The 15,437-nt window shown below is 50.2% G+C and overlaps 1 protein-coding gene and 1 long non-coding RNA gene across 5 annotated transcripts in view; one reads left to right on the top strand and one right to left on the bottom strand.

Annotated features, from left to right (window-relative positions):
* The first annotated feature begins 4,903 nt into the window (after window positions 1–4,903).
* On the top strand, window positions 4,904–8,820 carry LOC148121460 (uncharacterized). Its single transcript, XR_015738419.1, has 2 exons — window positions 4,904–5,105; window positions 7,109–8,820. It is a non-coding gene; the product is annotated as an uncharacterized LOC148121460 (long non-coding RNA).
* Window positions 8,729–15,437, bottom strand: part of Chst15 (carbohydrate sulfotransferase 15) — an 85,053-nt gene continuing 78,344 nt past the window's right edge. For all 4 annotated transcript variants that reach the window (XM_087908347.1, XM_087908344.1, XM_087908346.1 and 1 more), the window contains exons 7-8: window positions 14,077–14,224; window positions 8,729–11,343 (exon numbers count right to left, since the gene is read on the bottom strand). In XM_087908347.1, coding sequence (XP_087764473.1) covers window positions 11,153–11,343; window positions 14,077–14,224 — 339 coding nt within the window. In that variant the 3' untranslated portion in view covers window positions 8,729–11,152. The remainder of the gene's footprint in view (window positions 11,344–14,076; window positions 14,225–15,437) is intronic.

Raw genomic sequence — 15,437 nt, 5'->3', positions numbered from 1 at the left:
AGAAAAAGAAAAGTGGGGAGTGATTGGAAAGGACACCAGATGTCAACCTCTGGGCCTGCACAAGCATTTGTGCACATGAACTTGACACACTTGGGAACACACAAAAGACACAAGAGCATAAGTGAGTTGCTTGCTGAAAACCAGGCCGGCAGCTTCGGAAAGTCACGCTCACACGTGAGGGGAAGTAGAACAGCAGGCAGCCAGAGCGCCTGCCTCAGTGGCTTTTTAAACACCCCCTGGTTCCCAGGCCCGTTAGAAAAACTGAAACCTGAAACTCAGGCTGACTCATTCCACGGGGTTTCTCTAAAGCAGATAACACCGTGTGTAGACCTATGCTGGGAAGAGGCTCTGGCCTCACACCAAGGGACAGGCAAGTGAGCGTGCTTTAAATACCGCATTTAGAAGCATTGCAGGGCCCTGGGTTCAATTCCCAGCACCATACACTATTTCAAACATTTGAGATATGTCTGTATGTTAGGTAGGAGTTGCCAACCTGTCCAGGTTGCCTAGTGTTCTAGGTTCACTCTGCTGCCATGATCAAACACTGACTGAAGGTCACCTGGTGTGTGCGGAGGTGCGAGCTCACATGTCTAGGCTATGGCCCATCACTAAGGGAAGGCAGGACAGGAACTGAAGCAGAAGTCATTGAGAACGCTGCTCACTGGCTCGTGTTTAGCTTCTTTATACAGCTTGGGAGCACCTACCTAGGAAAGGTGCGGCCCACAGCAGGCCAGGACTTCCTATATTGATTAGAACTGAAGACAATCCCTCCCAGTCATGCACACAGACCAACGTGATCCAGGTAATAGCTCAACTCAGGCTTCTCACAGATGACTCTAGGCCACACCAAGTAGACAACTAAGGTTAGCCAAGACTCCAAACTACCTCCATTAACAGATGATGACCCAACCAGGCCCCCTCTCATCTTGGCGAATGGCCCTCCTCGGGAATGGCCCTCCGCTACCTTGGCCTGGACAGCAGCTCCAAGTCTCATCCTTGCCTTGGAACATTTTGCCTTTCGCCTTGCCTTGACCCCTCTCCCAACTGTTCAACACGTTATTCATCAGATAGCGGAAGCCAGCCTTGTGTGTTTGAAAAGCAGTTCCTTTGTGACTTTAAAGAAGCCACCTAACCTCTCTGAGCCCCAGTGTGCTCCGCAGTGAAGTGGGAAATCACATATAAGCATGCGTGTAGACTCATTCCCAACAGCCAACGGTTCCTGCCGTGTGCTGGTGCTGCCACTGTCACATCCCCCACGGGCACGGTGCCTCAGAGATGATGCTCACACATCCACCCCACTCTCTCCCCATCCCTGTGACCAGCCAGGACTGTCACAGGCCGTAACCTCGGTCTGCCCTCCAGCTTGTGCACACTCCGTCCGTGATGACCCAGAGCTCCGCTCTCACGGAGTAGCTGACTGTTTAGAGTGTCAGGCAGGAGGCTCGGCACACACTCCCTCACCCAGCCCTCTGGTTTCTAGAGTTCTCACTTCTCTGGTGGAGCCTCACCTACTAAACTCAATGCCGATATCTCCGTGACTAGGATACAGATGCCCAGACTTAAATTGTTTTCTGGGACCAGAGACTAAGCACATCCCATTCTGCAGGGAAGAAGGCAGAGGCACAACGGCACCAAGTCCCCTCTATGGAGCCACACATACGACCTAACGGAGGTCAGTCTGTATGTCCTTGATTCCGACCACTGCATTCTTGGGGACACTGAGTCTCTCCAGTTCCTGTGTCTCCCCACCTCCACCCCAAGTCCTCCTCCTAGGCTGATCCCCATGCCCTCCCCACTCTCTACTTCCAGATCTGCCAGCCTTCAGGACCATTCCCTTACCTGACTGCCTAAACACCATTCCCTTATCTGATTGACTGACTGGCAGCTCTGGCCATCTGCAGCCCCTGCCGTGGTCTAAGGACTCCAAAGATCTCCCTGCCACTTTCTGAGGATTTGTCCCTGAGTCTGGCAAAATCCCAAGGTCACACCTTACTCCTTCATAGCCTGGGGCACCACTTTGCATTTCTTTGCTCAGCCTAGGCTCCCAGGAAGTGCTGTTGACAGAAAGATCTTCCACCTAAAGTGGTTGATGGTTCTGGTGAGAGGCCAACCCAGAAGCAGCAGCAGGACACAGGTGACACATTTCAGGTGACTGTTATGTGATAAGTGCTCTTAACATCGCCAAGTGAGCAAGGCTAGGACACACACACACACACATATACAAACACACACATATAAACACACATGCTACACATACACAACTACATGCACAAACACACACATACACACGCCACACATACATACACATATACAAACACATATATACAAACACACATGCCACACACAAATACATGCACAAACACACACACGCCACACACATACACACACAGATACATGCACAAGCACACACATACACACACATATACAAACACACACATATACAAACACATATGCCACACACATACACACACAAATATGTGCACAAACACATACACACATGTGCTCACACATGTCAGCCACCAGGTCTCACTATAGGACCACAAAGGCCTGGAAAGGGTGTGTGAGACAGGAGTGCCTGGGGAACTGAGTGGAGAGGCAGCAGTTGGAGCTAAATGAAGGTGAGATGGAGAAGCTGAAGTCTGACTCTGAAGGAACTCCTTGGAAAAGGGTTGTGTGAGAGAATTGTCTGTATTCTGTCAATCATGTTTTAAGTAAATGCTGATTGGCCAGGCAGGAAGTATATGTGGGACAACCAGACAGGAAGTAAAGGTGGGACAATGAGAATAGGAGAATGTTGGGAAGGAAACCCATTCCTCCCCAGTCCTGCCCAGATCACGGAAGAAGCAAGATGTGACCTGCCCCACTGAAAAAGGTACTGAGCCATGTGGCTAACATAGATAAGAATAATGGGTTAATATAAGTTACAAGAGCTAATAAGAAGCCTGAGCTAATGGGCCAATCAATGTATAACTTATGTAGACTTGTGTCTGATTTTCTTGGGGGCTACCAGCTGTGGGAACTGGGCAGGACAGAAACCCCAACAAGCAGGCCCTCATGTTACAGACGGACAGGCCTTCACACTCTATCCCACATGAGCTGAGGATACCCGGGCTTCAGAGAGGGGAGCGCACAATTAGGGCAGTGTGTATATGCATGTCGAGGGGTGAGGGATGAGGGAGTAATGGGGCTACGGTGTTGCTGCGGGGAAACAGTACTGAAATGCTTCCTAGTCCCTCGGGTTTGAAGTGTCAGGGATCCCTTAGGAGAAGAGCTTGTCACTCACAACTGCATCTGGAACTGGGCCACCCTACACCACGTACCCAGGAGGGTCAGGAAGGAGGCAGAGAATGACCTTGGTTGTCCTTTCTCTGGGGAAGAATTGGAGACAATCAGGTGAGCAGCTGGTGTGCCACTGGGCAGAGTTTTATAGGGGGTGCTCGGGTACAGGACCTGCCTTAATTGTCTACCTGATGTAAGGGATGGTAGTGAGGGCCCCCTAAAAGATCAATGGATGAGGGAGTTCCTGAGCTTTGTGTTGATGTCCTTGTAGATGAGTGGCTTTCAAGGGATTGGCCAGCCTAGGAAGGTCCCAGGAGCAAACTGGAAACCATTAGGTACCAACTAACAGAGAGAGGATTGTTCTCCAGTGACACCGATGTCTTCAAATGCAGGAGCACAGCATGTTGGCATGGCTAGGGCCCGCTCATGAGAAAGGGCTTCCTTCCAGGGTGGGCAACATTCCGCTTGGCAAAGCTGGTGCAGCCTCTCAGGTGGAGGGCAGGTGCCCTCCTGCTCAAATGACCTTTCCACAGCTGCTCTTGACCCGTCCCTGATGCTGAGTTTCTCTTGCTGAACTCCCAGCCTAAGAATTCCTAGCCGGTGTGCCTTCCGGAGTCAGCAAGGGCCAATCCAACCTGAGTGACAGGGCAAAGAACTTGGGCTCCATCCCTCCCCCACAGAACCTACCTTAGCCTTCAGGCTGAGCTCCCTGCCAGAACCTGCTCCATCAGGTGCCAACCCCTCTACTTCTCTCATCCACCATCTTGCTTCCACAAACCTTCACTAGGAGCCTCTACCCTTGAGAGCTTCCTTCAGGTCAACCTCTGTGCCTACACCACTCCTACCACCAGCCTTGGAGACAGCCCTTGTACTAATCGAATGTTATTACACTTGGGTATCTTGGGCACTTGCTGATCAACTGGCCTTTTAGAGAAAAAAGGTGCCTGGTACCTTCTGAGAGCTGATGGGGCAGGTGCAGTGGCTCTCATGGAGGACAGAGAGTGGACACCCAGAGCAGGAGTCTAGGGCCTTGGGGTGATCTGGCCAGCATGGACCCCAGCAGGACCTGGGCATGTGGGGAAGCTATCCTTACCCAGCATTGGGAAGACCAGATCAGTGGTTCCAGCCATGCTTGCTGTCAGGCTTGGTGTGAGGGTGAGCACACAGGGAGGGGACCAAGTACAGCAGCAAAGGAGGGTTTGGGAGCTTCAGATTGAAGGTGTCATTGCCCCCATCACCTCTCTCCATAGCTGCCACAGCTCTGTGCTGCTTTGGGTAAATGATCGATTCCTGTCCTCGGCAGCAGGCGCCACATGGATGACCCCCCCCCCCAGTCCTTACTGAAAACAGAAAAGATCATCACATAGGCACATGAACTACAGGCCAACCTCGCCCCATTGCCTGGCCCAGGGCCTTGTGCAAAGTAGATGTTCAGAAAATATTTACTGAGAAAATGAAATGTTAGTTCTTTGAGCAAGTTCTAGCTAGGGTGTGTACCTTGGTGCCGCCCAGGCAGGCCTGGGGCCAGAGGGTGGAGCTGCCCTCTTTGGGCTGTGACTCAGGTCTTGAGGGACACCTCCCCATAGGTCAGCCTCCAGTAGCCTGTCTGTGTGGGAGGCTTAACCCACAGGCCAGCCAGTCTGGGGCAGGGAAGGGAGGGCGCCTCCGTCAGCCAAGACTCGGTGCAGCAGGCCTTTGAGAGGAACAGGTGTCTTGAATGTCCTTTGGTTCCCACGAGGAAGCTTGTCACCACTCAGACCCCCAGCCCAGGTGACACCAGAAACATCTACTCCTTCCTGAGGGCATTTGAAATGAAGCCTGAAGAGGTAAGTCAGGACACTCAGAATGCAGACAGCCCATCGACCAGGGGCACCAGGGTGCCAAGGACATGCAGTGTAGCCCCAGGGCTAAAAGCGTTGACGTGGAAGTGAAAGTTTAAGAACTCCAAGTTGACGTTGTGCAACCGCTTTCCAGGGACTCGCACTTTGTGACGTCGGCTTCTCCAATACTCAGCCTGTATCAGTTAACTCTGATATCTATCCACTCAGGAGGACAACAGAAAAGTTGTATCCCCATGGTTACAGAGTGGATCAACTGGGACACTGGCCTTTAGACCCAGGACTAACTGTCTTCCTCCATGATAATTCTGAGGGTAAAGAAGGGGGGCTGGAATCTGAGGGTGCCAACTGGAGCATCCTTCTTGGTAAAGAATAGCTAGGTGCTGGGAGGTGCCACCTCCTCGCCTCCAGTCCCAAGACCCAGCCTTTCTCTGTTTAGCCAGGAAGGGAGTCTTCAGGGACTTACTGAGTTCGGCCCCCATGGTCATCCCACTATTTTTGCCTTGGGTAAGCCACAAGTGTACTTGTGACCCATATTTCATCCTTAACTGAGACCCACCTGCTTCTAGATATGACCAGCGTCTGACTTTCTTGAGGACTTCCAAAGCACCCCCAGAAAGCAAGTAGGGCCCTGGTGACCTCTTCACTGAGAAGCCAGTTGAAGCTTGACGTCCCCCAGACTGCTGCCCCAGCTAGGGCTTCTCCACTGTGAACTAGAAGGTTTCTTTCCCACGCTTAGCCGTGCCCTATCACAGAGCTGCTGCCACGTGCTGCCCAGCAAAGAGGGCATTCCTCTCCCCACTACCCTGAAGATCCTGCACAGGACACACTCACACATCAGTGGCAACCAAGCTACACCGTTGCTCCTCTCCGGCCCGTATGCCTGATTTGCACAATCACCTCAAAGTCCCATCATTAATCCCACGTCACTCCTCCCGGGACAGCAACCTGCAGTTCCAAGAACGCTATGACTGCTCACAGACAGTTCTTCCGTCTGAGTCATGCTCAGGAGCAAAGGAAGAGAAAGAGGAAAAAGGATGCTGGCCAGATGGGCAGGACCACGGCCAGAGCCTGTGCCAGGGCAGAGGCAGAGGTCGTGAAGGCAAGGCCAGCCTGGGCCATCATCCAGATGGATGCCAGTGGGGTTGGAGGTCAGCCTTGCAGAAGTTGGGACTAGGGAGGCTGTGAGCTTGAAGATCTCTTGGGGACTTAAAGGATTCTATTTTTGCAACGTTTACAAGCAGTTGTCTCTGCAGAACGACGACATCAACAACAGCCAGGCTTTGGAACCTCTTAGCTGAGCCTCACAGCTGCAACCGGGGGATGGCCAGAGTAAGCTCACAAACACCAAAAAGCAAAGGCAACCACAAACCCTTAAAAGACGTTTCCCGTAGAGCTCAGTAGTCTACTTGGTTTGCACAGCAGTCAGCCAGGTGAGCATCTTGAGGGGAAAGGCACAAGCCAAAGGGCTTCCAACTGTGACTCCTGTCCCATTCACCCCATCACAGAATACTGGAGTATCTTCTCAGAGCCTCTACTGAGCTGCTGCCCCCTCAGTCCTGCTAGGGCTCCATAAGGTAGAGCCACAGGCTTCCAAGGCCACCCTCCTGGGGTCAGCTGCGTGACAGCCTCTGAAGATGTTCACATGCTGGCCCCAGAACCTATTGGTATGTTCCCCTAACACAGCAAGGGAAACTTTGCAGGGGGGAGTCTTGAGATGGGGAAGTAACCACAGATCATCCCATGTAACTCCAAGGGTCCTCATGAAAGACAGGGGGTGAAGAGAAGCCACGTGACCAGGGAAGCAGGGGCAGACAGAGATAAGAGTCTAAACGTGCCACCCGGGAAAGGGGCTTACAGTTCAAAGCAACTGGCAGTCTCTCAGAGCTGGAAAGGCTTGCGTATAGCTTGGTCTGAGGTCCCAGAAGATACAACCTAGCTGGCACCCTGCTTCAGCCTAGGATACCTGGTGTGGTACTTTTGTCTTCCAGGACTGTATGATGAGAAACTCACTCTGTTTGAAGTCACTAAGATGACGTGAGGGATCCATGGAAAGGGGCTGAAGTCATGGAAACAAGCTGGAAGCCATCACAAGGATGGATGCTAGCGAGGCTGAAGGACACTCTTCCAAATGCCCTGACTAAGGAGATTACTGCCCAAACTCCCTCTGGGATGAAGATACATTATAGTTGAAGTGACTTGTCGCAGCAGTAGCTAAAACCCTCACTCAACTCTGCCCAACCCCATTCCTTCTTTGATGTCTGCAGGGGAGCTGGTTCCAAAGTTCAGGGAAATCTGAACTCCTTGAAGCTAATTTTTCCTCCAAGTCTCCACTAGATTGGCGTCACACACAGGGCACCAGAATGTCCTCAGGATGTGATTGCTGTCCCAACAGAGAAATGCCATCCTGCACAGCACCACCCAGGCTTGAGGCTGTAGTTGTGTTTCCTAGCAACAAGGGTAGGAAGAGCTTTTGTAAGAGCACAAGCCCTCAAAGGCATGCCCTGGCCTTGGCCTGCTTCCTGAATCCCAGCATCCTCTGCCTTCTCCAGCCAGAAGCATTCTCACAGAGTAAAGCCAGCCCCAGGTTGTGCTGAATCTAGCCCCACACCCAACTCACCAGAGTAAGGAGCCATGCTGGAGACAGGTCTCAGAACTGTGGGACAGACCAAAGGGCCATTCTGTGTCCAGGATGATTCAAGCTTCTAAGTGTGAAATACGCCCTCTCTTTATGTGGACTGAGTGGTTTCTGCCCCCAAATTCATGTGCTGACATCCTGAGTGAGTGGAGACTCTGAGTATGACTGCATTTGAATGGGAGTACTCTAAAGAGGCGATGAAGTTAAATGAGACCTCTAGGGTCTTGCTGTCATCTTTACGGCAAGAGGAAAAGGTATCGGGGACCTGCACAGAGGGACAGCCATGTGAAGAGAAGGTAAGAGAACAGTCACGAATGCTCCATGGTAAGAGGTCCCAGAGAAACCAATGTGCTGGTCCCTTGAGCTCACCTGAGCACTGACAGACCAAGAATGCGTTGTGTGGTGGCTGAATGTGAAATGTCCCCCCTGGCTCGCGTGTATGAACACGGTCTTCAGCTCTTGACGCTGTTCATGAATGTGGAACCTTTGAGGGCTGGAGCTTCACTGGGAAACGTGGCTCAGTGTGTAAAGGACCCTATCTGGGTTACTTTGCTATGGAGGCCAATGCTGAATGGGATATCCTCTTCTTCAAGCTTGCCCAGCTTCCTCAAGCCCCAGCAAGAGACCCTGCCTACCCAGTGATACGATACACCCAGAGGCACCAAGCATCCAAACTCAACATCCCTGAGGCCAGTGGTCTCTCAATCTTAGATTCCTACATCTGAAGACCATGGGAGAGCCGCCAGGAGCTGGACAGGACCTCCCAGCCTGTCTGCCAACCACTGCAGGCCTCCACAGGGATTTCCCCAGGGAACAGGTGCGGCCCTGTGACTGCTCTGGGATTTTCTTCTGCTATGAGGATTATGGGCGAATCCTTTGTGATGAGGAAGGCAGGGGAGGTGGTGACTGTCCCCCCACCCTCTGTGACTCACTCGCACACACAGGACACCATGGAAAGAACCGGCTGGCAAGCTTGTGATGGAGTGCCCACTCCCTACAGGCACCAGTTGTGTGGGTCCATCTTTAATTATGTTAAATATGAATAAAAGTACAGAATAAATGTGACTCGCATATCATACCTTATATGACACAGGGAGGGAAGGTTTCATACGACCTGGCACACAGCTTTGGGAATATGAAGTGTCTTCGGTACCAGGTCTGTGTTTTGCTTTGGTTTGGGGTGACACGCTAGGGAGCTACCACCCAAAACACTACCTGTGCTCTCAAACAAGTGGAGGCCTCGACCGAGCAAAAGCAAAGGCAATGCTGGTGACGCCTGGGGAGAGACCATTAGAGGCAAAACCGGGTCTGGAGAGCCCCGGATGGAAGAAGGGGAGGGGCTGCATATTTTAAAAGATCAGCAATGAACCAAATAATATTGGAAATAATACCTTTGGCAATACTTCTGTAAGAAGCAGAGTTACGCTACATGTTATTCACATGCATAGGAGTGCGCAAGAAAAATGTCTTATAATTGTGGATGGGATGGGGTGGTGAGAGATATGTTCTGGAAATGACAGGCTAACTGGTGGAGAAATTAATCCATAAAGGCATTGTGTCTCTAATGGAGGGAGAAGCCTCATCAGCAAGATAGCTGAGGGGAACCCACTCAGTGTAAGCACCCACACGCATGTGCGCTCTTCCAACACGCCACACGGCCACGCGTACACACACACAGTATTCCAAATAAATATTCATTCTCTCTCTCTCTCTCTCTCTCTCTCTCTCTCTCTCTCTCTCTCTCTCTCTCTCATCATTTCTTCCCAAAGCATCCTTGTACTCAGGCCAGATTTCCCCACTGGCGACTCAGCCAAGTGCAGGCTGTGAGAAAAGGGGGATTGTCCTGGAATGCAGACTTCAAGACACACAGCCCCTTCAGTAGCAGAGCTGGCCCAGTCCATGCTGATGCTCAGAGCTCTTTCGAACTTTCCCATGGGCTGAGAGTCCCAAACCAGCAATGGTGGACAGCAGAAGGAGTAACACAGCCGAGCAACTGCGCTTCCTCCTGCCACCAACGCCAGGATCTTCTCACACATTCACGTGACAGTCGGGTATGTAGTGTGTACACTTTCTGACGCTGGTGGACAGGATCCTGACCTGAGAATACAGCTTCCCAGGAAGCATCCCTTGACAATACTCCAGGGGGGGAGCTTTGTGACATTCCACCTGGCCCTGTGTGCCAAATGGGCTTAAGCTGTTCTCTCTGGTATTCCCTGGATGACAAGACCTTCAGCTTACCCATTGCAAACCAAGTTCCTAAAAAGGTCCAGAAAGGTCCATAGAGAGAGCCAAGCTATCTCGTCACCACACACCACATATAGCCCAAGCTAAGTCTGTGAGATGTGTTTCTGAGGACACAGGTGTCTTAAGATCCTTCGTGAGTATGGAACTTTGGCCACACACGACAAAGAATGTGGGTAAAAGATTCTTCCAACAGGAAGACGGAGGGAGGGAGCCTGTAATGAGCCAAAACCAGAAACCGACGCAGCTTGCGCTCTCTGGTGACCTTCCACATATGGCGAGGGTTTCACTTCCTTTCCCGCCAACTGTTCCATGCCTGGAGGTTGCTCTATTCCGGCATTAACACCAAAACTTTCCTTTCCAAATACAAACTGAATTTCTTGAGAAAACATCCAAAGGCGCAGAAAAGAGAGGCTGAGTTAGTCAAATTCAAGACGCAGTTTGTTTAAGAGTGCCCCTTCTCTATGCTGGGCATAAATACAGTCTGCGGGGGCAGAATAGGAGGTCAGAGAGATAGCACGCTGCCAAACGCCAGGGTGTTTTGTTTTGTTTTGTTTTGGGCACAGCAAAGGGAACAGGGCTTATTTTTTGATGTCACTGAAGGACTGACTTGGGAATACAAACCAAAATGAAAAGTGCCTCTCTTCTCCAACCAGCTTCCTTCTCTTCTAGATGGGGTTAGCCATTTACGCAAGGTGTACCGGGAAATAACACATGAAGGGTGGTTCCAGTCAGCCCGAAAGCACGGCCTCTAGTGAGCTTGGACTTAATCGGATCTCAGAGCTGTCCAATCCTACACCCAGACAAGCTCTCCTGGAGGTAGGAGGTCAGGGCTGGTCTGTGGGTTCCCCAAACCTCCTCTTCCTACAAACTGGATGCCAGTCTACCCTCTTAAGCTCCAAGGTACTCTGGGAACAGACAGGACTCTAGCTCCAGTGTACTTTCCAAGGCTTCAGGTGGAAGAATTCAAGAGCAGAGCTGTTGAACACGGCAAGAAAAATGTCGAATAGTTCCGATTAACTATCGCCTTGGGAGGAGAAGAGGGGCGCCAGTGGCTTTCTCCACACTGTAGGTGACAGTTCTCCATCAGGAGACTTTTAAAGTCATGGCAATGACAGAGTCTATAGGTCCGGCTCCGGCAGAAGGGACTCGGCTCTCACGTCGTCTTCCAGGCAAATGCTTCATCATCTAGGATCTGTGCCAGCCTAGTGTTGAAAGGCCCATAGAAGTCCTGCAAAATTTTCTGCGTGATTGGCCACATGGGCCCCAGGCTACGATCCTCGGGACGCCGTGTGTTAGACGCGGGGCTCTTGGTCATCAACGCTTCTTGCTTCTCACTTAGAGGCCCTACAATGAGAAGGAAAATGGCCCTGTAAGGTGGGAGGTGAAGGGACGTCACAAGAGGTCCTGCTGTACTTCAGGCAAGGACAAGATGTCCCTGTAAGAAGATACACGGCTGGACTGGAAAGATGGCTCAGTGGTTAACCTCCCTGATTCTTGCAGCACCTATGATTCTGCAACTCCACTTCCAGGGGATCTGATACCCTCTTCTGACCTCCGAGGCCACGAGGTGCACAGATGGTACATGCACATGCATGCAAGTAGAGCAAACATAAAATAAAACTAATCATTTTTTTTTTAAAGAAAATGAAATAAAAACAGACCCGGTGAGAGCCACTGAAAGAAACCAAAGAGGGAAGAAGCCACTAGATACTGTAAAGCGATTCTAAAGTCTAGGGTCATGTCTGCCCTTGTGGGATGGTGTCCCTTCACCTTTGGCACACCTCGGAGTTCACCTCCAGCCATTCTGCATTGGCCGCCCTTCAGGGGCCTCAGTTGTCCTAGGTAACTATGTACAGAGACTTTGGTTGCCTGGAATTCTGCCATCATCATTTTCACATTGGGTTCCTGAGTGACGTAAAGGGCCTAGGCCTGAGTGAGTTCTATTTCCTCTTTCTTATGCCCTGGCCATAAGGGTGGGAGGACTGGTAGCCCCTGCACCTGCAGCAATTGCATCCGTGGGGAAATGCCCCAGGGCAGGCCAGCAGGGGTTACACATGAGGCTATAGCTCACACCCCAAACTTCTGAGTCATCAGCTGCTCACTGGCTCAACCTGTCACTAGACCACTCTCTCCTCGTGCTTCCGGACCCCAAGCTTGTAGAACCCAACTAAAACCATTAAAATAGCGCATTATCCCTGGGTTATGCAAACCAAAAAATTGACCTTACAGTCCTGCCCCTCTTAGGAACAGAAGGCAACGGCATAATGCAAGAGATTTACAACTGGTCAAATCAAAGAAAAATGGTTCTAAGTCTTAAATGGAAAAGAGAGTGTCTATATTTCAGCCCATATCAGTTCTAGAATAACACAACAACAACAACAAGAACAATAATTTAAAAAAAAAAAGAAAATTTACAAGATAAGAGTCCTAAGTACCAGTGGTGGTCAAATAAATTTCAAAAAACATTCAGTTAACAGAATTCCTAGGTCAGGTCATTGGACCGGACTATAGGAAATGTCCCATGAAAAAGCGGCATGGGCTGACATTTACAGCCTCAGCAGTTGTCCTTGGGTGACTCATTCACACTCAGACATCACTTCTTACCTCTGTATGTGCCTCTACCAGCCAGGGGCACAGTCAGTTAGCAGAGTGCCCTTCAGCTGGTCTCCTCAGGCTGAAGGCAGGCCAAAGGTCAACCATGAGCCACTTCTGACTTCAGGGACTCCCTACCAAACACCTGAGATGCTGTAACAGCCAGACTTTCAAACTCCATGTCCCTGGAGAGCTGTCCTAGCCACCCACTGTGACCTTGAATTACTTCAGAATTCAAGCCACCCCCTCTGGCCTTTCATTAGCACCTCTATGCTTCTGAAGCAGCTGGGGTCCCCCATCTTCACTAGGCCCACCATGACAGTACCTACCTTCCCCATGGATACCAACAGTCATTTTGTGAGCTAGACCAGGCTTCCTTCTCCTTCCTCTAGGTTTAAAGAGCTGAAAGAAGCATCTCCTCACCACAGCCTGCCCACCACCGCATGTGCAGGGCCGCGGGCAGCGATACCTACCCGGTAAACAAGAATGGAGGACTTCTTCAGAAGTCCCCGAGCCTCACATAGTCCATCTCTTCCCATTTTATGCTTAACCTAGTGCTCTCCTAAAGAGCCCACATGCCATGGAGAAGGGGAGTTGTCTCAGAGGGTAAAGTGCTTGAAAGGCTTGTTCTAAAAAAACAAGGACCTGAGTTTAAATCCTCAACATCCCCTTTAAAAAGTAGGTATGGCAGCATGTGTCTCTAACCCCAGCATTGGAAAGGAGGAAAAAGAGACCCTGAGACTCCCTGGCTAGCCAGCCTAACCAAAACAAGCTGGGTTCCATGAGATCCCTTTCTCAAAAAAATGAGAAGAGTGAAGAAGATACCAGATGTTGACTTCTTACCTGTGTGTGCGCGCACACACACACACCAACACACACACATACTTGTTCTCTCTCTCTCTCACACACACATACACACACACTCCAACACACACACACACGTGCAGATACACACACACACCAACACACACACACACACACCAGCACACATGCACAGGTGCAGATACACACACACATACATGTGCTCTCTTGCTCTCTCTCTCTCTCACACACACACACCAACACACATAGGTACAGATACACATTCCCTCTCTCTCTCTCTCTCTCTCTCTCCCTCTCTCTCTCCCTCTCTCTCTCTCCCCTCTCTCTCTCTCTCTCTCTCTCTCTCTCTCTCTCTCTCTCTCTCTCTCTCACACACACACACACACACCAATACACATAGGTGCAGACAGATATACACACACACATACATGTGCTCTCTTGCTCTCTCTCTCACACACACACCAACACACATAGGTACAGATACACATGCTCTCTCTCTCTCTCTCTCTCGCACACACACACACACACACACACACACACACACACACACCAATACACATAGGTGCAGACAGATATACACACACACTACAAATACACACAAATGAGAAAGCTCATGTTCCTGGGGTTTATGTGGAGCCCCACTACCTGAAGCATGGCACGTACCCAGGTTTAGAAACTGGAAGACCCTGTGCATGGTGTACTTGACATTGGATGCGTGGTCTTCCAGACGCAGAATGAGGAACTGTTCCTTATTAAAAACAGTGAGCCAGTCCAGAAGGTACACAGCATACAGCCCAACCTGGAGCCTCACCTAGGAAGGAAGAGGAGGATGTTATTGCAGAAAACACTTCCCTAGCCCTATGTGCTGCTTTTCCAAAGCATGACAGAAATCTCTCTGTAAAGCAACACAGACTCATCTTAGCTAGCGATTGCTTTCTGAAGTCAAATATTAACACAAGGCGTCGGTGCCACATGTGCAAAGAATCCCCACACTTAGGGCTGCACATAATCTTCATGACAACCCATGGGTGGCTCCCACCTCTACTCAAAAGTGAGAACAGAAGCCTAGGAAAGATGTCAAGGGCATAAAAGTCCTTTGCATGACATGTGGGTGGCTGTCTCCCTGCTGTCAATCACAATAGACACCTCAAAGGCAACCATGACCGTGAACGTGTCATGATGCCCTTAGAACATAACCATAGGGGAATAAAACCAATGCACAGGCAAAGCCTTCCTCCTTCCCTCCTACTCATTTCCTGAGTTTTTACCCTGTTCCTTCTCTCATGCCAACCTAGAAACTGGTAGTAAAGAACTGACCCACACTCAAAGATAGGTCCAGCTCTTGCCCTCTGGCCAAGGAGATGACTGCTGAGGCCTCTGGATTGCACTGCCCAGCAGAAGCAATTTTATTTCCCTAGACTGTGAGCACCAGTCAAGCTAACAATGATTTCTAATGGAGCTGTGGTCTCCAGAATAACAAGAGGGTCAGTATTTTTTTATCGATTTTATTGAGCTGTACATTTTTCTCTGCTCCCCCCTTCTATCCTCTTCCATGGTTCCCATGCTCCCAATTTACTCAGGAGATCTTGTCTTTTTCTACTTCCCATGTAGATTAGATCCATGTATGTCTCTCTTAGGGTCCTCATTACTGTCTAGGTTCTCTGGGATTGTGAATTGAAAATTGGTCTTCTTTGCTTTATGTCTAAAAGCCACTTAAGAGTCAGTACATATGATGTTTGTCTTTCTGGGTCTGAGTTACCTCACTCAATATGATGTTTTCTAGATCCACCCATTTGCCTGCAAATCTCAAGATGTCATTTTTTTCTGCTGTGTAGTACTCCATTGTGTAGATGTACCACGCTTTCCTTATCCATTCTTCAGATGAGGGGCATTTAGGTTTTTCCCAGGTTCTGGCTATGACAAACAATGCTGCTATGAACACAGTTGAGCACATGTCCTTGTGGCATGATTGAGCATCCTTTGGATATATACCCAAAAGTGGTATTGCTGGGTCTTGACGAAGG

The sequence above is a fragment of the Myodes glareolus genome, chromosome 7, assembly GCF_982192425.1.
Source record: "Myodes glareolus chromosome 7, mMyoGla1.1, whole genome shotgun sequence".
In the NCBI taxonomy this organism is placed as follows: Eukaryota; Metazoa; Chordata; class Mammalia; order Rodentia; family Cricetidae; genus Myodes; species Myodes glareolus.
This window is presented reverse-complemented; position numbering and strand designations above follow the sequence as displayed.